This window comes from Diabrotica virgifera, chromosome 6, assembly GCF_917563875.1.
Source record: "Diabrotica virgifera virgifera chromosome 6, PGI_DIABVI_V3a".
Classification (NCBI taxonomy): domain Eukaryota; kingdom Metazoa; phylum Arthropoda; class Insecta; order Coleoptera; family Chrysomelidae; genus Diabrotica; species Diabrotica virgifera.
In genome coordinates this window covers 202,763,118-202,789,143 of record NC_065448.1, presented here as the reverse complement: position 1 = coordinate 202,789,143, position 26,026 = coordinate 202,763,118, and the positions used below count along the sequence as shown (strand labels likewise).

The 26,026-nt window shown below is 31.9% G+C and overlaps 1 protein-coding gene across 1 annotated transcript in view; it reads right to left on the bottom strand.

Moving 5' to 3' along the window:
* Positions 1–21,947, bottom strand: part of LOC114332225 (putative inorganic phosphate cotransporter) — a 74,779-nt gene extending 52,832 nt beyond the window's left edge. The window contains exons 1-4 of the mRNA XM_028281986.2: positions 21,930–21,947; positions 21,477–21,789; positions 9,240–9,457; positions 3,486–3,635 (exon numbers count right to left, since the gene is read on the bottom strand). Of these exons, the coding sequence (XP_028137787.2) occupies positions 3,486–3,635; positions 9,240–9,457; positions 21,477–21,789; positions 21,930–21,947 (699 nt within the window). The remainder of the gene's footprint in view (positions 1–3,485; positions 3,636–9,239; positions 9,458–21,476; positions 21,790–21,929) is intronic.
* Between the last annotated feature and the right edge of the window lie 4,079 nt (positions 21,948–26,026).

Sequence of the window (26,026 nt, the reverse complement as noted above, 5' to 3'; positions counted from 1 at the left end):
CATGGGCCCGCAAATATCCGAATGTAATAAATCAAAAATATTAAATGTATTGCTATGAGAAAATTTTGGAAAACTCTTACGTAAAATTTTACCTTTCATACAGCATTCACAAGTTTCCCTAATCCTACAGTCCGTCATATCAATCCCGACTGCCATTTTCTTTTCCATTAAGTGTTTGACTGCATCCATGTCCCTGTGTCCAAACCGTCTATGCCATGCATGTTGACAGTTGCTGGAGTGCTCCAAAGCACTCAATCCATGGTCCACAGTTGAAAGTTTGTATAAGTCCGGTGAAGGCACCGCACTCGCGACGACTTTTCCGTGTAAAGCGATTTTACACTCGTTTTTATCGAATTGCACATTATGTCCCGCACTTGTTAGCTTTTTCACCGAAAGCAGATTTGAGTCTAATCCCGGCACATACAACACTTCGTCGATTTTTAAATTTTCCACTCCCGATCCAGTCACGCACTCAATAAGTCCTGTCCCTATACCCTGAACCTCGGAGTATTGCCCTTTCTCCGCCAAACTTACAACGCCTTTTCTGCTACCGTCAAATTGGGTATAGAATCCTTTGTAATTAACCATGTGGCTCGAAGCTCCTGAGTCCACATACCACGAAGCAGAATCCCTTTTTCCGTCCCTTGAGCTATAATTGACCATAAAACATGCATCATCAGTACCTTCAGTGACTTTATTGGCCTTTTCCTTCTTAAACGCTTTGTACTTAAAGCAATCTCGTTTAAAATGGCCCTTCCGGTTACAAAAATAACACTGCCTTGCTTCTGCCCTTGCAGTACCATTATTTTTGTTACCCTCGTATACTGACTTCATCACCGACTCCTCCTGATTTCTTCCCAAAGCTCCCTGACGTCTCCTGTACTCATCTATTAATTTACTCGTAACAAATTCTAGAGTAAATTCACTCGATGGCCTACTTTCCAGCGCTGTAATCAAAAAACTGTATGAGTCTGGAAGACTTCCCAGCAAAATTCCTGCTGAGAACCTGTCCTTAATTTCTTCCCCTAAGGCGGCCAGTTTATTCAACGATTCTAGGAATAAACTAATATGTGCTTCCATATCACCATTCTCCTCTAGCGATAGCCTACAGATTTGCTTTAACAAAAACACCATACTAGACAAACTTGATTTCTGATGATACTCCCTTAGCGCTATCCACGCATCGCGCGCGAATTCCCTGTTCCGGATATGCACTAATTGATTAACGTCAACAAGTAAGGCTATAGTTGACAAAGCCTTATCATTTTGTTTTTTCCAAGAACTGCTTCGATCTGCTTCTAATGGTAACTCACTCGAAACTATTTCCCATAGATCAGCATTGATGAGTAACATTTTCACTAAATAACTCCAAGATTGATAGTTCTTGCCGTTCAACTTTTCGACGTTATATTTCGCACTCTCCGCCATTATGTATTCGGTTAACACGAAAATTTCGCGACTGTACACTTTTAATTATTATCTTAATACAGGTGAGCTAACAACGTAACTGAGCCCAGAACCTATTAGAATTATTAGATAATAAAAGGTACAAATAATAGTAAACAAACTATTTATTTTAACCGAAAAACCGTAATATTACAATATACAAAGAAATTAAGATACGTGTTTCTACAACGAGATATTCTTCTAGACTACTGTATCGAACGCAGAACTAACACTAACATACAGTTCTGACATTCACATCCCTTGTAACATGTGCAACCTTAGGTAAGAGTTTATCGCCCTAATGCATTCGGAGAATTGGCCCACCCATGAAGGAAGACCCCACATGTGTATTATAACACTTAACAAAAATAATAAAGTTGAATTCCAACAACACCAACTCCCACTACACCCCCTGGAGGTGGGGTAGGGAGTAACTTTAAAATCTTAAATAGAAACCCCTAGTTTTTCTTGCAGATTTGCATTCGTTACGTAAAAGTAAGCAACTTTTATGCAAGACATTTTTTCGAACTATGAATAGATGGCGCTATTATTGGGAAAACGATTTATCCTGATACCATAGGTAAATTATAGAAACGGTCTAATATCTCGAGAAATACACTTCCAAATAAGAAACCAAAAAATAGGTTTTTAATATTTTTCGAAAACCTATCGATAAACACTAAACATGACCCTCCAACCCACCCGCTGGAGGTGGGGTGGGGGGTAACTTTAAAATCTTAAATAGCAACCCCCACTTTTTATTGCAGATTCGAATTCGTCATGAAAAATTAAGCAACATTTATTCGAAACATTTTTTAAAAATGCTGATAGATGGCGCTAATAAATCGTATTTTTTCAATTAAAGCGCCATCTATCAACAATTCTAAAAAATGTTTCGAATAAATGTTGCTTAGTTTTTCATGACAAATTCGAATCTGTAATAAAAAGTGGGAGTTGATATTTAATATTTTAAAGTTACCCCCCACCCCACCTCCAGGGGGGTGGGTTGGAGGGTCATGTTTAGTGTTATTCGATAGGTTTTCGAAAAGTATTAAAAAAATTTGTTTGGTTTCTCATTTGGAAGTGTATTTCTCGAGATATTAGACCGTTTCTATAATTTACCCATGGTATCAGGATAAATCGTTTTTCCCAATTATAGCGCCATCTATCCACAGTTCGAAAAAATGTCTTGAATAAAAGTTGCTTACTTTTACGTAACGAATCCAAATCTGTAAGAAAATCTAGGAATTTCCATTTGAGATTTTAAAGTTACCCCCCACCCCACCTCCAGGGGGTGTAGTGGAGGTTGGTGTTTTGTGTCATTGGATAGATTTTTGAAAATGATTGAACACGTATTTTTCAGTTTTTCGAGCCGATGTTCGTTCGCGAAATATTCGACCGTTCCACTACTTTTGGGACACCTTGTATAAAATTTTATTAATTTTATACGAGGTATATAAAAAATATGAATTTCGATCAAGAGTAAACTACCTTTATAGTTCATAACATTTAAATTAGAATGATATAATTGCACATTAAAACATAATTATTAATTCTAAACTGCTTTTCATAATAGAAATTTTCAATATTATGAATTAAAATACGTAAATATACAAAGTTTTCGTTATGACAATGCTCGCATTTTCAGCTTGTTTGACATAAAATTGAAAAAAAAATATCTGATGATTGCTTCTTTAAAGCATCATTCTTCATTTTATGAAGAATAACTTTTTTTCCTAAAATTGATAATAAATACTGTATAAGAGATCAAATTTTTTTTTTGAATTTTCAAATTGTAATGTCAGATTCAGATTCAGCATAATCAAAAACAAAATAGAAACATTTTTGATCAAAGATAAAAAAATGATGAATTCAACGCCATTTTTAAAATTATTTAAGTATACAAAAAAATTGCTATTGTTTAAACAATTAATAAACAATTAACTTGTTTGAATTATTCCGAAAAAAAAATGCAAGTTTTCGTTCTATATTGACCCCCCTATTTTACACATTACTAAAATACTACGCTATACACTTACTTCTTTTATATCAAACTTTAAAACATTTTTCATATAATTCGAGATTTGAGTTAAGATCAGTATAAATCCAAAAAAACTACCAGCTTTTGAGACTATACTGGACCATACACAAGCTGAAGTCAATATCTTCCTCCATGGTGTTATATACTTCTAAAATATAATAACAATATATAAATTATAAACACATTCTAAAAATATAAATATAAATGTACCGGGTGTCCCAATAAGAATGGCTCTCGGCCATATCTCAGGAACCGTTTATACTACAGCTTTGGGAAAAAAAATTGTATAATAAAAGTTACCTCGAGAAAAGCCTGGAAATTATTTTCATAATTGTAAGTCCACCGCTAGAGGGCGTAATTGAATATCAAAAATTAAAAAATTGAAATTTTACAAAATTTGCCTAATGAAAGGGCACTGGAAATCCGATCATATTATTCTTCATAAAATTCTGCGCATAGTTTATTTCACAAGTTTAAGTCTACCTGTGCAAATAAGAGGTGGGGGTGAGTGGGAACCTTGTTATGAAAAAATCGCTGTAAGTCCGGTTCTGCTTAGTCGATTTTTGAAAACTTGGTCTTGTTGAAAACAGCTCTTTTTCGTCAATGTAATAGTTATAATTTGGAAACAGCCTATTACGTAATATGCCGGCTAGGAGGCGCTATTTATTTTTTTTAAATCTAGTTTTCTTTGGAAAATATTAAATACCAGTATGTATTTTTCCCCTGTATTACAAAATTAGAACAAATTAGCAACAGAATACCGAAAACCGCAGGTCGATACCTTTTTTCTATGTCGAGATATCTTATGAAACGTGTAAATTTTAAACATAACTCTTGCTGTCATATAAGTGAAAATATATAGAAGCAAGTAGTGTGCTATGGAAAAAAACAAATGAACATTGTCCAGATGTCACCGCATATAATGAATCAAAACAACAATAAGACAAATCACACTATAAAATATAACAAAAAAAGAGTGTGTGTACTTTGTACCCGCATAAGAAGTTATACTTCTGTTATGATTTTAACGGAATAAATATATTTTAAACAGTTTAATTTTATTTTTATTTAAATATTACACTAATTTTAATACTTAAAATAATACCAATATTTAAAAATACCGTTAATATGTAAATTTTTATGAATTGTTGCCTCCGCGCATTTGTTTTTCTCTCTCGATGAATCATAGAAAATGTAAAAACGTCAGATTTTCGACACAAATTTTTAATTTTTATTTCATTATATTTTAATACTAATTATCGTGTTCCCAACTAAGATAAATACCTAACCGTTATTGTCACCGGTAAACTAAGTTAAGGAAGTCAAAATGGAAACAAATAGTGTGCTATGGGAAAAATAGAACGATTACAAGTATTAGCTTCAGAAAGTCATCATGTGTCAAATTATGTATCAAATCAGTAAAACATAAAAATTTGTTCATTGATGGTTTGTTGCGGTTTGTTTCTATTAAATTTTATATAAAATTTATTCGGAGTGAAATTCAAGATGATTCTTAGATTCTCTTTCTTCTTAGTTTGTAAGAATCATCTTGAATTTCACTCTGTATAAATTTTATATAAAATTTAATAGAAACAAACCGCAACAAACCATCAATGAACAAATTTTTATGTTTTACTGATTTGACACATGATGACTTTCTGAAGTTAATACTTCTAATCGTTCTATTTTTTCCCATAGAACACTATTTGTTTCCATTTTGACTTCCTTAACTTAGTTTACCGGTGACAATAACGGTTAGGTATTTATCTTAGTTGGGAATACGATAATTAGTATTAAAATATAATGAAATAAAAATTAAAAATTTGTGTAGAAAATCTGACGTTTTTACATTTTCTATGATTCGTCGAGAGAAAAGCAAATGCGCGGAGGCAACAATTCATAAAAATTTACATATTAACGCTATTTTTAAGTATTGAAATAAAATTAATCTGTTTAAAATATATTTATTCCGTTAAAATCATAATAACAGAAGTATAACTTCTTACGCGCGCACAAACACACATTCTTTTTGAAGTTATACTTCTTTACGCGCGATATGAGGGTGAATTTTTATATGTTAAAACCTATGATCCGGGCGCATGCGCATTATAACTTTGTTCTGATTTGATGCTCAAATGACATGTCAAAAATTATCCAATATGGCAGCTGTAGCGCAGCTGTGGTTTGGACGGTTGACGGTTTGGTTATGTATGGTTGTTGCGTTTTAAAATTTGTGGGAAGAGAAACAACAAAGGTTAGTTAATATTATACTGCCTTTTTAAATAGTTTTCATATTATATTTTTGAAGTTATACTTCAAAATGTTTTAATTTATGTATGTATCAGTCCAGAAAAGGTGTGGAAAGAATATATTAGTGTTTTTAAATATATTTTTCTACAAACGTGTTAAAAATGCAATTTTTAGGACTCCATAGGAGCGTTAAAAATGCTACTTTAAGGCACTAGTGCTTTACAATTTTTAAGGCACTGCAGTTAAAAGTGAATTGTCAAATTGTGAAACGTCAAAATATTTATATTTCATTTATTAACATTAATATTAATAATACAACTTGCGCAATTTGAAAAAGGTGGTTTAAAAGGTTTTTATTATAATTTTGTGTCTTTGGATTTGTCTTCCTTGTGCGTAAAATAATAAAACATCTATTTTTATATTTCACTTGTCACCGTGATGTATAATTATGTATATCTGAAAGGTAAGTAGCATGCGGCTTGATATCCTTGTTGGTAGACCATTGGACCAGAGATAAAAAAATCGCGAGATTGCGGGTTCAAATCCCGGACGATTCATACTTTTTTCTTTTTTTTTTAATATTTGGCATTGTTAAGTTTTGGTTCATTTTTGGTAATTATTGTTAATTTTTTGTATTATAACTGTAGGTATTTTTATATATATTATAAAGTAGGTATATTTATTTCGTTGAAATTATATTATAATAGAAGTATAACTTCTTACGTGCGTACAAAGTACACACACATTCTTTTTTGTTATATTTTATAGTGTGATTTGTCTTATTGTTGTTTTGATTCATTATATGCGGTGGCATATGGACAATGTTCATTTGTTTTTTTCCATAGCACACTACTTGCTTCTATATATTTTCACTTATATGACAGCAACAGTTATGTTTAAAATTTACACGTTTCTTAAGATATCTCGAGATAGAAAAAAGGTATCGACATGCGGTTTTCGGTATTCTGTTGGTAATTTGGTCTAATTTTGTAATACAGGAAAAAAATACATACTTGTATTTAATATTTTCCAAAGAAAACTAGATTTCTAAAAAAAAATAAATAGCGCCTCCTAGCCGGCATATTACGTATTAGGCTGTTTCAAAATTATAACTATTACATTGACGAAAAAGAGCTGTTTTCAACAAGACCAAGTTTGCAAAAATCGATTAAGCAGAACCGGACTTACAGCGATTTTTTCATAACAAGGTTCCCACTCACCCCCACCTCTTATTTGCACAGGTAGACTTAAACTTGTGAAATAAAATATGCCTAGAATTTTATGAAGAATACGATGATCGGATTTCCGGTGCCCTTTCATTAGGCAAATTTTGTAAAATTTCAATTCTTTAATTTTTGGTATTTAATTACGCCCTCTAGCGGTGGACTTACAATTATGAAAATAATTTCCAGGCTTTTCTCGAGGCAACTTTTGTTATAAAAATTTTTTCCCAAAGCTGTAATATAAACGGTTCCTGAGATATGGCCGAGAGCCATTCTTATTGGGACACCCGGTACATTGTTAAATAGACGAAATTAGGTCACAATTGGCGGCAAAAAAAATTACATTTTATATTTGTTTTTAACGTTTTAATTTCCACTCTGGAAATCGTTTTTAAAACAGAAAGAATTAAAACAATTAAAATTAGGAAGTTATTGCACCTGTTGCTGTTTATTAGCATTGATTATAGACACGGATAATCCGTGTCTATAATCAATGTTATTAGTTGGCGTTTTTAATTAACACATCCAGAATAGACAGTGTACCATTCAATAAAGAAGTTTAGCGACGAAATTTGAAATTTAGCTTTTTAATCACATTTATGTTAAAGTAAAAGTACAAAAAAGTTTTCTGGAGAGTTTTAAATAAAAATGTTTTATAGGAAAAAATGGTGCATATTTTACTTTTAAGAAAAACGTGATTTCATTTTTTTTTTATTTTTAGGGTAAAATTGCAATTTTGACAATGCTTCCCCACCTAAACTTCAAATTAACTATGGGTTGTGAATGGCTAATTGTCGCCTTACTTTATGTTTTTGATGGTGCTGAAAACGAAAATAAGGAGGTTTATTTTGAATTTTATGTGGGAGAACGTGGTCACAATCGCACTTTTACTCTAAAAATAAAAAAAAAAGGAATTACGTTTTTTTTGCGTTTAACTTGCTACAACTCTCCTCTGTTTTAATATTTTTTTCTGAAATTTTTATAGCATATATTTCTCACCTTTTTGAAGACGATGAGATCTGCTGTAAGCTTTCTTTCTTATTCTTATAAAAGTTATGAATTTTTTAAAATAAAATTGCAGATTCGTGAACTGCACAGTTAAATCGCAAACGTTAAGTGACAAAACTTAAAATTATGCTTTTTAATCACGTTTATGTTAAAATATAGAGTAGGTACCTACAAAGAAGTTTTTTGGAAAGTTTAGATCAAAATGTTTTATAGAAAAAAAAATGGTGCAACTTTTAATTTTGAGAAAAACGTGATTTCATTTTTTTTATTTTTAGGGTAAAATTGCGATTTTGACAATGTTTCCCCACCCAAAATTCAAAATAAACTTCATTTTTGTTTTCAGCACCATCAAAAACATAAAGTAAGACTAAAATTAGCCATTCACTACCCATGGTCAGTATCTCGAAAAATATGCGTTAATTTGGGGATCTATAACGTTCATATTAAAAGTTGCAACATTTTTTTTCTATATAACATTTTCATCTAGAACTTTCTAAAAAACTTCTTTGTACTCTCTACTTTAACATTAATGTGATTAAAAAGTTAAATTTCAAATTTTGTCACTCAACTTCTGCGATTTTTCTTTACAATTCAGGAATCTGCACCTTTTACTTTAAAACATTCATAACTTTTATTAAAACAAGAGTGAAAGCTTGAAATAGGTTCCATTGTCTTCAGAAAAGTGAGAAATGTATACTCTAAAAATTACAGCAAAAAATATTAAAATGTATGAGAGTTGTAGTGTAGCGAGTTAAACGCAAAAATTCGTGATTTCATTTTTTTTTATTTTTAGGGTAAAATTGCGATTTTGACAATGTTTCTCCACATACAGTATAGCCCGAAATAAACAGTACTGAAACTGAAACATAGGTTTTTCTTTCTGCACGCTGTCATACCCAAATTAACTTGTATAGACCTGCCAAGTAATTCTTAACAATTATTGATTATTAGTAATTGCTAAGAATTACTTGGCAGGTCTATACAAGTTAATTTGCGTATGACAGCGTGCAGAAAGAGAAACCTATGTTTCAGTTTCAGTACTGTTTATTTCGGGCTATACTGTAAAATTCAAAATAAACCTCATTTTCGTTTTCAGCACCATCAAAAACATAAAGTGTGACCAAAATTAGCCATTCGCCACACCGTGGTCAGTATCTTAAGAAATAACCGTTTTTTGGGGGTGTGCCGCTCGACACTACCCAGTCTTGATGCCATAGTAGTTAATCAATAATATGTATATGTAAAATCAAAAACCAAATTAAGTTTCATACCCTCTTATGATTCTGCGATAAACTCCACTGAATATAATACCTTTCTTCTTTGGTAATTGTAGAATGTTCGGCAGGGCTATTACTAGCGACAAAAGCAAACAGTACACTCCATAAAAGGCCTATGGTACTGTAGATATAGATTACTAAAGGCCATCCAAAACGGCTAGCTGCCAACACTCCACTCAAAAACATTGAAACAATTATACCGAGTAAATCACCTAAAAATGTTGAAGCGTTTTAAAAGTGTTATCAAAAATTAAAGAAATAAATTATAATAAATTATTTCTTACATATCCAATATAAACTAGAAAAGGTTGAGTCGTGTATATACTTAAAACAAAAAATCGAAATATAAAAGCTTAACCTAAAGCCTGATTGAGATATTATAAGATATTCCTTAGCATTTGGAAGATTAAAGACACCCTCCCCTCCACCACTCTGTCACATCTTCTGAAGGTTTGGTGTTAAGCGCTTGGGGTTCTCAGCCGTCAGGATCCTTAGGAATTAGTCGCCTCAGTTTGAGTTTCGTTTAACATCACTTCTTTGGATTAAGTAAGAAAACTTCATACATCCATCACCCTTGTTGTGTTGTACTCTTGTACTTTGTACAAATTTTAACATTTACCAACTATATTCAACAGATTCAATAACTAAGAAATGTACACCTACATAAAATTTTTCCTAATCCTAGGTGTGGCCATACACAAAAGGATTTATTATTAAATTTCTTAGTTTACTGCTTCTATAATCCATCACAACATTTTTAAAATAATTCATAATGAGTATTGCTGTTTGCCTTCCCTCATCTTAGATAAATACCATCTTTTATTTACGCAATCTTTCAGCTTTTTAATATTCCACCGGTAACGTTCAACGGTAGTTTTACTTTAATTTTCAACCACAACATAGTGATGTTTGTTATTGTTGTTTTAATTTCATCAAGTTTCATATTGTTGGCTAAATAAACAAAAGGTACAATTTGGTACTTCCTGTTGCACTGACAGTTTAGTTCTGACATCGTTCAAGAATTTTCGTTACCATCAGTTGCCATCGACCGTTCAAGATATGAGGTAGCTGAACCTTAGGACGTGTCCCAACTCATGTGAGGGTCAAATGGTCCTTGGTGCTTAATCATGTATTATTTATAACATCCATGTTATTTAGAACAATTCTTGTCAATGTATCCATGAATGTATCATTTTTAAGGGTCTTTACCTCTATATTTTTAATTTTGGTGGCTTAGCATGTGAACATCCTGTAACTATAGCGTAAATTTTTTTCAGCCTTAGTCAACATTTTAAAATTTTTGCATTAAATTCATGGGTTATACTTATTTTAGGTTCAGCACTGATAATGATCTGTATTCAGATTGAAAACCTTCTGCATTTGTGATGTAGCCCTTTAAAGAGAATTTTAATAAATTATATACCTTTTATAAAATATTTTAATTAATTTTTTATTAAAAACAATATTTAAATCAAACTTACCAAAAACTTTAAAGGTAAAAAAAAACTTTCGATCAGTATGTATTGCCGGTTCTGACATATGAAACTGAAACATGTTCTTCTAACAACAACATAGTTTACAAACTTTAAGTGGCGCAGAGAGCTATGGAACGGAGGCTCAACATTCCAATGGATAAATTAGAAGACGATCACGATCAAAAATAACAGATGTACTCCAAAGATTTCCATGTTAAAATGGAACTGGACAGGATACAAAGGAAGAATGAAAGATAACCGTTGGATGAAGCTAATTATTGAGTCGCGACCAAGAATAAATTTCAATAGGGTTCAAAGGAGTAGTGATGGGTATTATGCTGTCTCCAGTTTGCATCTCTCGCCTCTTCTACTCAATTACTATCCTCTCCTCCAAGAAATGTGGTCTTGACCACACGGTTCAGTCCCGGACACCTGAGCAACATTGCTGGAGATTGGGTAACCAACCCTAATGGAAGGCAGTATCAGAGCAAACGAGGGGGAGACATGGTTCTCCGAAAAGAGGATTTTGCTAAGGACCAGCGATCCATACATGTAAAACACTAATGATACGAAATGAATATTATTGCTCCGGAATAGAACAGATTATCAAAACATACGTTGAAAGCTACGGCCAAAGAATATTCTATTAGGAACAGAATCTGGAATCGCCACGAGAGAGATAAAACAAGTAGAAGGTCGGAGATATGATGTAGTAGCCATTTAGGAAATGATATGAACAGGGAACAATACGCATGGAAAAGTCATTAGTATTGTGATATGGACATAGAAAAGTTGTCATGAAAAAGGGCATGCTTTGTAGTAGATGGAAGACTGAAATCAGAGCTGTTAGACTTTAAACCGGTTAATGAAAGAATCTGTATTATAAAATTAAGGGGCAAATGGTCCAATTAATTTAACTATATTCTCAGTGTATGCAAAAACCGAAGAAGCATCAGAGAATGATAAAAATGAATTCTACAACTCCTTAAATCAACTACAGCTTACCGATTTTGACGTTGCCGATAATAGGCCCTCTCCCTCAAGTTGAGATATTTGACGCAGAAATGAGTACTTACCCTCAACCCTCACCGACCACGTTAAAGTTGGAGAGCTGTATACACATATAAGCTCCTGACTATGATATCAAAATAATACTACGGAATATAAAAGCAAAAGTAGGCACAGAAGAGTACGTACAATGGCGTACTGAGCATGGCTCCGCGGAACCAGAGCCCGGGCCCCGCAGCGGCCCCGTTCAAAAATTTGAACACAAAATTTATTCAGAAACACAGGGTTTGTAAGGTTCCTATGGTTTTACCTGCTTAAACCGAAGCCCTTGTTTAACACTTGTTTAAAGAATAACCGCCCGTGCCTGTCTAAATACGTGCTAACACAAACACTTTTATTTTTTATATTAGTACGATCCATGAATAAGTTGTAAACTGCAAAGTTGCAGAAATTAGGAAACTGATCAATGCAACTTTTATACGGTGGGTCATAAAAATAATCCTAATACGCTCGATGCTCCTTTTGTTCGTATTTATGGCACCCTAATCCTCAATAGTGGTAAGAATAATAAGGATAAATATACTAAAGATTACTAAAATTTCATTATCTTAATGTAATCCCCCCATTTTCAACCCTATTTACAGTTGCGTCATTATTCATCTGAAACAAGGTCTAAAATGGTGCGTATTTCAATAACGACGCAACTACCCTGAAAAGACGCATCAGAATGCTTATTTTTGAAAAGGCTGTAGTTAAATGGGCTTAAACGTGTTATTAATTCGAGTGCATGCAAATTTTGAATAGCCACAATAATTGTCTTCAGGGAAACAAAAAGTCCAAAATAGTTACAATAGCAAAACCTATATTGTTTTACTACTTAAAATTTTTGGAATCACCAATAATTTTTAAGTTATTAAAAAATTGTTTCAAAATAAAAAAAATTAATTTAAAATTCAATTTTTTTCAAAACGAGCACCTTGAATCGATAAAACTTACAGATCATATAAACAATACATAAGTCACGTAACTTATGAAGCGGTAGCTATTAATTTCATTTAAGTTGCTATTAGGTGGTGGTCGTGATTTTTACGATTTTTTTACCAAAGAAAGGGACCAACTTTATTTTGAGCATACTTTGCTTACTTTTGATGCTAGAAACTTTTTTAAAAACAAAAATTAAGTTTTTTTAAACACTTTAAAAGGGTGTTGTGAGTTTTTCCAGAAAAGTGCTTCATTTTTTGGTTATTTCACGTTGAAATATTCGATTTGGAATTTGACGAATAAGCGCCTACATTTCATTACCTACGACTCTGCTCCTACTGGGTCTACAGACTTCGTATATACACCATTTTTTTCACTTTTTTATAAGTTATATTTTTACTAAGAATATTTTTTTCAATAAAATACTTTTTGAGTTATTTGCGTAAAACCGTCTAAAACATAGTTTTTTTTTGTTAAAAAATTAACGTATTCACTGGCAAATAACTCGAAAAGTATTGACTTAGTGAAAACAATCTATGGAACTAAAGTTGCTTAGAATTAGTTAGGGTATCCAATTCCGGACTTATCTTGAACGTGTGTTTTTTGACCCCCGAGAAGGGGTGAAACTCATCCCTAGGGCAAAAGCACACATCGGCAGAATATCACTTTTTTTCTTTGACACGTTAACTATGTGTATGCCAAATTTCATGTCAATCCAAACGTTTCTTTAAAATTCGGAGCAAAAACCGTGAGTAAATCAGGAGCTTGGAGGAGTAAGGGTGAACCCGAAAAATGGTCATTTCAAAAACAGTCTCATCTTCCTCACATACTTTTAAAGAATGCGTCTATATATTATAACAGCATGTTTCGCCCTTCATACTCCTAAAATTTCGTTGGAAATAATATATCAATCCATTCATGTCAGAAACTGAACTGCATAATCGTCTAGAAGAGTAAAGCAAGAATAATATTATCATTTTATCATGCCCGCACCGTTCCAGCACGTAGCGTTTCGTTTCCGAAAAATTTTGATTTTAATGGTTTTAAATATTTATGAACAATTCATACTGTCCGCAGCGTATAGTATCAGACAACTTTTTGTAAAATCAGGTTTTTCGGAGACTACGCTACGTGCTGGAACGGTGCAGGCATGATAATATATGATTCTTGCTTTAAGGGCGAAACCACAGGCTTTCGTTGCCTTTCCGTTCAAGGTTCGCACCTTCTCCTCTGTTAACGCCCCGGTGTTTCTGTAATTCTGTAGCTTAGTAGCTTTAATTGGTGAAATACAGTGAGACACAGAAGACGAAGAAACCGTAGACGATGAAAATCAAATTGAATTCAATTGAAGCTTTCTTTGTGAATTTTATTAAAAGCACTAGGGATGTTTATTTTTATAGACTAAAAAATATTAAACCTCTTTTTTTTATTTCATAAAAATCTTGCAAAATCCTCTTAAATTTTTAAGATCTGCCTGAAGGATTTCCATACCCTAGGAAAAGATTTGCATAATAGTAGAGAAACTAAATTTGCATAAAGTTTATTGTATATTGTAATTTTTATTAGTACTTGGCGATAAACTTTCCGCATACAAAGGCACCTTTCATTATTCTGTTCAACGCTTCTGAGAAAAGATTGTAGTGATGAGCCGATGCGCGATGTACCGATAGAACGTGACACCAACAAAAACCATCTGTACAAAGCAGTGGTGTCATGGCAAAATTAGCAGTGCAGGAACGCACTTTCCTTAACTTTTTTACAAGTAAAATATTACTCTATGTTTTTTTAATACAAGCCTAGTATTACACTACAACGACTCACGGAGGGCGGAGTGAATCGTTGTACTGTAGCGAAATATAGAGAACGATTTCTATAATCCGTGATTTATTTACAACACCTAAATTCTTTATTTTTTTTTCTTTTCTTAACTAGTGCCGGAACGGCGTTCCGGACCATGACACCACTGGTGCAAAGCGAATATAAGGCGTCAATGAGGAGGATTATTATAGTAATTTTACAAGTTAATTCTTTATTATATCAATTTACTATTTTAGTTGGGAACAAGCCGTAAAATTAAAATAATAATTCCTAAGATTTACACGTTTTATTCACTTTGTAAAGATTTTTTCTCGGCATTGTAATAATACAGATTATACACCGTATCCCTCGGCAGATTGCACGCTATAGTAGAAATGCGACGATAAACCGCATAATCTAGTAGCATCACTTTTTCGCCCTTACTATTCTAACATGTTTGTAAACTTTAACTCGGTTTTCCCGAAACGTCGTTTTTGCAGTTCGCCCTTACTCCTCCAAGCTCCTGAAATGAACTATAAATTAGCTTGAGTTTTTATAAACAGCTTGAGTTTTTTATGTATTTTTTATGAATGATGATTTATATTTAATGATTTTTAAAAACTTTTAATATACAATGTGTGTTTTTGTTGGGCTGGCGGGCCCGCATCCCTACTGGAACCAGGGCCCGCTGATCTATCAGTACGCCATATAGTCTACATGAAATGACAATTGATCACTATTTATCGATTTTGCGAGAGGCTGCAACTTAGTCATCAAAAGCACCCAATTTAGATTAACACGGCAACATGGAGATCAAACGATGGAAAAACAAATAATCAAATAAATCATGTACCTATTGATTGATGGGAGACATTCTAGCAGCATAGTAAGTGTAAGAGCTATGGGAGGGCTAGATAGCGACTCGGATAGAAAACTGAAGTTTAGTTCAAGCAGCAGCAAGAAACGTCGTCAAAATAATGGTTTTTTCTAAAAACCAAAATTATTCAACGCGGAGTCAAACCCGTAAAACCACAGAAAGTACATATAGCTCCCGCGGAAACTTCAAGTACATATATTATAACATAATACCTTACGTGCATAGAAATCGGCACACTTAAAAATTTGGTCATTTTTGATGTCTCATATTTCCTAAACCTGTTGGCCGATTTAAGTGATTTTTTGAACATGTTATAGCCTGATTCTGTAAAAATCCACTGAAATAATATTGTTGCTAAACAGGTAAAGTTTCATTGTATACCGGGTGTATCAATCAAACTGTGTTTTTTTATCAAAGTTCGCATCACCCTGTAGAATATTCTAGCATTTATAAAATACTGAACTTAAAACCCAGGTCTAGCCTCAGGTTTTCTTAACATTATTTATTTATTTATTTATAAAAATCCAAACAGGTCCTAAAACCTTTTTACATGGACAGTTATAATCATAAACTTTATATAACAAATATAACTAATATATACAGTCATTAGCACAACTATTGATAGGCAGATATAGACGACTTTAACACAAAAACAGCTAGACTAATGATATCTATTATCCATCTACTAGTTTAAAGTGCTCTTGCACTATATGTCTATAGCAACCAACTGACATTGTAAAATCAATGTTTTTTACTAAATTTATATTGTTCGCTAGTTTCAACATGGCCTCTAGAGGAGAGCAAACAGATGTTCTTATTTTTCCAAACAACAACTCATATCTCGTTGCTTTTCGAGGAACATTAAATGGTATCCGCATTCGTGAATCAATTGTACCTGAAATATTATTAATTATTTTATATAAAATCATTGCCATTACAAATTTGCGCCTACTAGTCAAAGACAAAACTTCAAATTCTTCCCTTAGCATGGTTGATCTTATGGTTCCATAATCAGGCCATCGATGATGTTTTTTGAAATATAAATAACGAAGAAACTTATTCTGACCTTTTTCTAGTGCCTCTAAATGTACTTGAGGTTGTTGTCCCCAAATAATGGAACTAAATTCTAATATTGGTCTAACTAAAGTATTATATAATATTTTTATACCCTTAATACTAGTAAAATCGCAAATTTGTCGACATATAAAACCCAGCATACGGTTCGCTCGTTTTGCAGCTTTACCAATATGTGTAGCAAATGACAGTTGATTATTATAAATCAAACCCAAATCCTTGACCTCACTGGTCCTTTTTAAAACATTCAGTCCTATTAAATAATCAAATACTATTGGTTCTCTTTTACGGGTAATAGACATAACGTAGCACTTATTTATATTGAATTTGTTCTTATTATTGTCACCCCACAATAAAATGTTCTCAATATCCCTTTGAATCATTACGCAATCCCTAACAGTTTGAATTATTTTGAATAACTTAAAATCATCTGCAAATAATAAGTAATCTGAATACTGGATGACGTTTGCTAAATCATTTATAAACATTAAGAACAAAAGGGGTCCAAGATTAGACCCTTGTGGTACTCCCGAGTTAGCCTTAAATGTACCAGAAGTATTTCCATTGTGTTTTACAACAAAACTCCTATTCTGCAAATAACTTTTAAATAACTTTATTATATTATCAGATAAGCCAAAATTACATAACTTTCTTAAAAGAACATCGTGTTTTAATTTATCAAAGGCTTTTTCGAAATCCGTATACACTACATCCAATTGCAATTGTTTTTCTAACGCATTGTTTGCAGACTCGGTGAATGAAATAAAACTTGTGTTTATCGAGCGACCCGACATAAAACCATGTTGATGATCATTAATACTATTTTTGACGTGATTATATACATGAGCATGCAATATTTGTTCGAAAATTTTTGATGGAGCACACATAATAGCGACTCCTCTATAATTTTCAATATCTCTTTTGTTACCCGCCTTAAATATTGGAGTAATTGAAGATAGTTTCCATTTTTCTGGAAATTTTGAATAAGTTATTATTAGATTAAAAATATGTAATAATGGTAACTTTAACCACTCTTGGCATGCCTTTAAAATATACGCGGGGATGCCATCTATACCGGCAGCTTTCTTTGGTTTCAGCTTTTTGACTGCATTATCATAATCTACGCTTGTTATTGATGGTAAATTCAAAACATTGTTATTACTAATAATATTTGTAAAATTAGTGTTATAACTAGAAATGTCGGTAGAATAAACAGATTCAAAATATTTCGCAAACTCATTAGCAGTATCACTCTGATTTATTTCTTTACCCCCAAATTAAATATTTCTGTTTGATTAGACTTAGAATTCTTATTATTAATGAAATTCCAGAGATTGTTAAACTCATTTTCTATATTTTCCTTAATTTGCCGTATATATTTCCTGTGCTCTATGTTAATTAATGATTTCAGTTTTTTTCTGGTCTCTATAAATTGATTGTTAAAATAAATTGAAACATGTCTTAACTTTCTAAAATTATTTTTTTGTTTTAGCAACTTTTTGATATCAGGCGTAAACCATTTCGGAAAATTAGAATAATTCTTGTAAATATTATATTGTGGTACAGATCCTTCAAATATATTAAGTACTTTTGAGTAAAAGATATCTAGAGCTTTATCTACCTCTATTTCCTCTGTTACAGCTTCCCACGTCATATTTCTCATCAAATCACACATCAAATCAAAATTTGCTTTTTTAAAATTAAATCTATTACCAACTAACTTATCTGTTTGTCTAAAACTTGATACTGTAAATGAAAGTTGAATTTCCAGAGATGGATGTAATCTATCTTCCTTTACTAACGGTAACTGCTCTTGACATACCTTACAACTATTTATATTATCTGCAGATGCTACTACTTGATCTAAAGTTTTGCCCTGCCAGTTTTTTACATTCTTATAAAGCAAAAATGAATTAAAATTTAAAAACTCAATCATACTTTTAAACTTAGCACTTCCATTGGTAAAATCTAGATTTTCGGTTCCTTTAATTTCTGCAATATTGAAGTCGCCAAAAATAAACGTGTTATTAATATCAGTAATATGTGTTTGTAACAATTCGAAGCAATTCGCATAGTCATGTAATTTACAATCTGGTGGAATATACACTCCAATTAATTTTATACTTAATTTGTTATTAATTTTTAAATCCGCAACCAAAATTTCAAAAGATGAACAATGTTGTGTTACTTTTAAAATCTTATGCTCCTTTTTTATTACCATTAATACTCCTCCTCCCTTAGTTTTGCCAGAAATCTCCTGGTTTCTGTCAGATCTCAATAAGTTAAATACATTTATATCAATTAGTTCTCCATCAACCATATCCTCCCGAAGCCATGTTTCTACAGCTACTACTACATTATAATTACCTTCCAAGCAATTTTTATAGAATTCCGCAGTTTTCGTGTTCAGTCCCCTACAATTCTGAAAGTTTATGTGAATCCCTGTCATGAATTGAGTTGTCCCCTGATGTCAAATCCTAATCATATTATATTTATTATTTAATATATATTTTTTTACACCTATTTTATTTCTACTATACCGTAGTAAATTCTTTTCATAAATTTTAGACAAACCAAATAACTTAAAACAATAATTGAAATAATTTAAAACATCCAGTTTTTCTATAAGTAACTCATTAACAAAATCAATATTTTTATCCTCTTATACACTACAAACCAAAATCAACGAATTTAAGTTCCAAATTAATATATCTAAATTACTATCAACAAAAACTTATCAGTCACTAATATACACATTACAGAAACTTTGAGTATAAAGTAGCCCACACACGTTAATTGTCAAGATCCGATTCGCAAGTAATCACTTTAATTTCATCATTCTTCTTTATAAATACTCTTCCATCGTAACTCCATGCCTCAGTCTTCCCGAACTTACTCCTTGCCTTCTTCAATAATGAATACCTATGTTTCGTTAGATCTTCATTCACAAATATTTTTGTTTCTCTTAATTGTCTTCTAGCACTTAGAATTTCCTTTTTCTTCAAATAAGAACTAAAGTCTACCACCACTGTTCTCGATTTATTAGTTTGCAAGTTTAATTTACCTTGTCTGTATAAATTAGAAGTTTCGCTGGAATTGCATTTTATTTTCAATGTGTTGTTTATAATATTTATGACAACGGACATCAAATTTTCATTATTAGTTTCATTAATGCCATCAAAACGCAGGGTCCTTTTCTTTTGAAGTGCCTCTATGTCATCAATTGTTTTTGCTATGTTGCTATTTTCTGTTGTGTGTGTTTCTATGTTTGTTTTCATATTTAATATTTGTTGTGATACATCATTAAGTGTATCCTGAACTTCATCAAATTTTTTCTCCAAATCATCAAATTTTTTCTCCACATTATCTAAATTCTGGTCCAGTTTTGTTATAAACTTTTGACATACTTTTGATATTATGACTTCTAAACTGTTTTCGTCCAAAGAAGCACCACTTGATAAGATTCCGCTTCTAGTTTTTGTTGCCATTATACGTGTATGGATCCCTTTAGCAGTTATTAATTTAATATTCACCAATACACTGTATTACTGTAATTGCTCAAATTTCTCTATTAATTAGTATATTTCTAACTTACTTGGACCTTCACTAAGTACTGCAACATCAGTTGTCACCACTCAACAAAGATGAGAACTTTATTACTGAAACGAATTACTACTTATTTTAAAAATTTCGGGAGCACTCATATACACGACTATTCACAACGAGTGACCATGACCTTATTATGTTTTTTGATTCATTCGTTTATGTTGGGTAATAAAAAGGTTAGGTACTTTAACAACTAGACATGTTCTTCATCAATACACGGTGTTTTTAAACAAGTGCGACAAACTTTAAGGGGTAATCCTGCATGAAAATATAATGACAGTTTGCTTTATAAACGTATGTCCGCAAATGTTTCGTTTCCGAGATATGGGATGTCGAATTTTTTCTTACAAATTGACGATTTAGTTATTGCTTTAAAACCAGTTGAGATATGCAAATGAAATTTGGTAAGTTTTAAGAGATAGTTATTGCGGACTTTTTGATATAAAATTAAGAATTTTATATTCACCATTATCGTGCATACGGGTAATATGATTGGTCATATTACACGTATGCGCGCCAATAGTGAATATTAAATTCTTAATTGTATGTCAAAAAATATGCAATAACTACGTCTTAAAACCCACCAAATTTCATTGGCATATCTCAACCGGTTTTAAAGCAATAAAATAAATCGTCAGTTTGTAAGAAAAAATTCAACATCCCGTACATCCCGAACATCAACTGTCATTATTTTTTCATTCAGAATTATCCCTTAAAGTTTGTCGCACTTATTTAGAAACACCGTGTATTGATGAAGAACATGTGTAGTTGTTAAAGTACCTAACTTTTTTATTATCTAACATAAACGAATGAATCAAAAAATATAATGTTAAGAAAACCTGAGGCTATAGTTGGGTTTTGATTTCAGTATTTTATAAATGCTAGAATATTCCACAGGGTGATGCGAACTTTGAGAAAAAAACAGTTTGATTGATACACCCGGTATACAATGAAAATGTATTTAGCAACAATATTATTCCAGTTGATTTTTATAGAATTAGGCTATAACATGTTCAAAAAATCACTTAAATCGGCCAGCAGGTTTAGGAAATATGAGACATCAAAAATGACCAAATTTTTAAGTGGGCCGATTTCTATGCACGTAAGTTTATATGAAAATAAAAATAAATAAGAGAAGAAGAGACAGACCTCCAACCAGATGGACCGATGACATCAAGCGAATGGCTGGTCACGATTGGGATTGGATGCAAAAAATAACGAGTAGAAATATATGGACATATACCTAGGAGAGACTTGCATCTGGTGATGGATGGAATAGCTGTTGATGATGATGATAATGCTAATAATATGTTATATTCATATAATAATTTAAAAAGTAAATATTAGGAAAGTGTTGAGATTAATTGTTTTTAGTTGATTTTATTATTTATTTTGAAAAAATTTAAAAGATACCTGAAAATACTACTCCCATTAATGTGCATCGCTCATTTGGCGGTATCCATTTTCCATAGAGGCTAAACTGACAAGGACCAGTGGTACCTAGTGCCATACCTTGAATCAATCGGCAGATTATTACACCAGTGGATCCAAAATTAGCAGCTGCTACAGGTATTAGGAATCCAATAATAGAGGCAGTTATCATCATGGATATTAATATTCGTTTTATATTATAACGTGATGACAGCCAACCAGCGAATAGTTGAGGAATTGCCAGACCCCACATATAAGCCGATAGAATAATGCCCTTGTTTTTCCAATCGTATGTCTAAAAAAATAAAAATGTAAATTTAAACAATGTGATTAAGAGGAAAGTTGAATTTTCAGGAATCCTGTGCAATTATTTCCTAAACCATTCTTCAGATCTTGTAGGAATGAATTTCGCGCAGTGTTAACTTCTTTAGTTACTTTAATGACTGTTTTCATATTTCTACATATTTCTCTGTTTCTACTGTTTTTAATACAATTTCTCCTGCTGGATATTAGTCTAGTAAAATAAAATTACACTATATGTAAGTCAAAATGTAAATTCGTACAGGTTGGAACAAATTTTATGTCAAAGTTTAGGTGAGTACAAAAGATATTTTCAAGAAAGTATCCAATATGAGGGGATCATTGTTTAAATAATTAAAAATGGGTAATTTTTGCACAATATTTACTTTTTTAACTGCTGAAGTAATATACGTTTTAATGAAAGTAATTAGGATTTTTTTCTACAAAGGTGAAGGAAAAATCTTTCACCTAAGACTTACTAAATTAAATTTGACCCCTACTAATTTAAATAATTATATATTATTGTGTATCAATTTATCAATCAAAGATAGAATAAAATTTTTTTTTATATAACGCGGGCACATAAATTTGATACACCCTGTATATTGATTTGTAAATATTTATTAGAAGTTAGCTTTCACGTAGTTGGTTTCTCCTTGATGAGTTTTTCCCTGAAGACTTAAAGACATTTGTAAATAAAAGTGAAGTGAAAGTTATTTAGGATTATTATTTTAAACCGATTGTTTATTACGGGAAAGGTAGAAGCCATAGGTAATTAGTTCTTATAGCCACTTTACACGATGCAACTAATTGCGCAATTAATTGCACAATTTCTTGCAGCAATAGAAATTGCATCGTGTCATACGCGAATTGCACAGAAAAGCTGCAACTTCTTGCAGCAATTTCTTGCTGCAAGAAGTTGCAGCTAAATAGAACATGTCCTATTTTTCATGCAATTTTTTCTGCAATTTGGTTATATTTTTAGTAACTTTTAAGGCTACACTGTTTGTTTTGACATTCTGTCATCCTAAATTTCAAACTAAACAATTTTTGACAAAACTAGAGGAACTTTTTACCAATTTCACGCTTCACACATAACATTATTCTGGTGGATAACTTTAATTATGCAACATAGGGATTAAAGAAACTATATTCTATTTTTATTTCTTTTGTATTTAACAACTTGTTTCCTTTTGTAAATGAATAATGTATTATAGGTACATATACTTGCATTAGGTATTAATTGATTTTGTTATACATAACACATATTATAGTTTTCTCAAATTATAATCTAACATTTTTAATCTAATATATCCGATAACCATAGAGGTATCTGATAACTCTACTCAAAAAATTGCATTTTTAATTTATAAAAACAACATAACCTAAAATTTATGTTATGTCAAAGTTTCTGTCCATTTCATGTCAGTTTATGCAATTACTTGCACCAACTTGCACCGTGTAATCACTTTATTGCAGAAAGCTAGTTGCAACTTATTGCAGAAGTTCTTGCTGCAAGAACTTGTGCAATAAATTTCGCAATTACTTGCATCGTGTAAAGTGGCTATTAGAAAATTAAGGTAAAGAAAGTTTGGAATTTTAATCTCTTTTTGTTTAACCCGAGTAAATTTTGTAGAATTTCCCGAAAGTAATTATTATGATGGTAGGAATATTTTTGAAAGTATGAGTGGGTTTTCGAATGAAAAAAAGAGTGTGGAAGAAGAAATGTCTCTGATTGGTTTGGCAATTTGGAATGGGAAGGAGAGAAGGTTGAATTTTCAGATAGTTTTGGAAAGAGGGATTGTATTACCGGCAGCCGAGAGGAGCAGTCAAAAGTTTTCGTGAGTAGTTCAGAAGCAAGTACTAGTGGTCGTGTTGATAGTGAGAGTAGCTGAAAAGTGGAACGAGAGACAAATCAAATCGAGAAGAAATACCTCTTTGATTCTGTAAAGTCCAAGAGAGTAAGTTACAAGAATTATCGTTATTAAAATTATTTGTGACACCAAGTAAAAAAAGATACTTAGGTCTCAGGAGATTATTGTTAAGAGAAAGAGAGGAGAGAGATTTGGAGTTTATTGAACGAGTACTGGCAAAAAGAGGCCTGGCTTGTGTTTTGGAGAAATAGTTGCTGGTATCCTGCTGGATTGTTTGCTGAGAACGGAGAGGGCTTTGATTGGTAGCCTAACATAATCAACAAGGAGGAGCTGTTTGGGTCAAGAGGAGACATCATTGTATGTGAATCAAAAAGTCAGTCAATAACCTATGTGATAGATTTTCTTTATAATCAGAAGTTAATTTTTTTTACGTAAAAGCATATGCATTTAGGATTCCAACATTTCAAAAATTTAATAGGAAGTATAAGTAATTTGCGAATACCAAATTTGTTTGTTTAGCTTGTTTTTTATTAAGGGTATCAAGAACAAAGCGATAAATATTTGTTTGAATTAGATTAATTTATATGGTAAAAGTTTCTTTTGGACAGGATTTAATTGATACATTTATAGAGCATTGCTTTTGATAATAAAGGTATTTGTATGTGTTTATTTATGATTTTTCTATTTATTTCCTTTTCCTATTTTATAAGAGAATTTAATTAAATTTTTTTTTGACAAAAGGCACCCTGAGATTTTTTCTTAATATTTTTATGTATGATTTGCGTTAATTAAATAATTTATCAAATAAATAATAATTAATATAAAAGTAATAGAAAGCAGATCATAACAACATGGCGAACCAACGTAAGGCATTAAAGTATTTCTGGTTGTGAATTTGACAGGATAGGAAACGGAAAAACAGGTGAAGGAAAATTTATTTGCCCGTCGGAAAAAGTTGATATATTTACAATTTATGAAATATTTGTTTGAGTTATTTTTTTTATCTAGGTACAATTTTACATATTTATTTTTCTTTTTGATTGATTTCAATTTTGATAAATTTGAAAATTTGTGTGATAAATTGATTATATTTGGGGAGAGAAAAATTTTCGTCTCTACAGCATACAAGGTATTTTCGAATTTCGTATCAGGCGGGGAGAAAATTTTAACTACATGCCGACCACCAGAAGCAAAAGCAAAGAAAACAAAAAACAAGAAGAACATTTGGAACAAGAAGAACATATAGAACAAGAAGACATTTTCGAAACAACAATCATGGCATCAGAAAAACAGGAATTATTAGGAATAGATAAATTATTACAACTGATGCAACTCCAGTCACAAAAACTGGAAGAAAATCAAAGGGAAACAAAACAAGCAATGGATGAAGCAAAACGAGCTATGGATAAAAATCAGGAAGAAACATCAAAGAAAATGGATGAAACACAACAAAAATTGGATCAGAAAATGGATGAAACAAAAAGAGTAATGCAAGAAAATCAGAAGGAAACAAAACAAGCAATAGAAGAGAACAACAAGAAAATGGAGGAACGCATAGAAAAGTATGAAAAGGAAGTAAAAGGATGTTTGACAATGATCAAGAACGAGATGGGACAACAAGAGACATAGATCAAAGAAATCAAAAATCAAATGAAGGATATACGAAATTGCCAGAAAAATGACATATAGAACTTAGAAGCAAAATTTGACAATGCTTTGCAAGAAGACAAGAAAGAATTAGAAGAAAGATGCCGAAATAATGAAAAACTAATTGATGATATCAGAAAACAACGAGAAACGGGAGACAGGAGAGAAATACTCATCCAAAGTCCGGGTGATATAAAAATACAGTTTGGCGGGGACGTAAAAAATTTACACCCAGTAATTTTCATAAATAATTTAAAAAAGAAAGTACAATACATCGGTAATTTCGAAACAGCCAAAGAAACGATAAGGAACCATCTTAAAGATGAGGCGAGTTTATGGTTTGACAGCAAAGAAGAAGAATTGGACAATTGGCATAAATTCGAACAAAAGTTCCTGAGTTATTTCTGGGGAAAAATACAACAGCTAGAAATAAACAAGGAGTTGGAAAATGGGAGGTACCATGATAGAATGGGTATTTCGTATTTCAGAAAAAACATACGCACTACAGTAATTATACAACAATGCAAAACACCTACAGTACAATTATTCGTCCGAACAGCTAGTAGAACTGATAGCCAGACATTTTGAAGATACCTTAGAAGATCACATAACGTTACAAAACTACAAAGATATCGACAGTTTGTGCCAATTCTTACAAATAAGGTAAGCAAAAATGAGAGAAAGAGAAATAAGAAGATCGCAACAAAATTA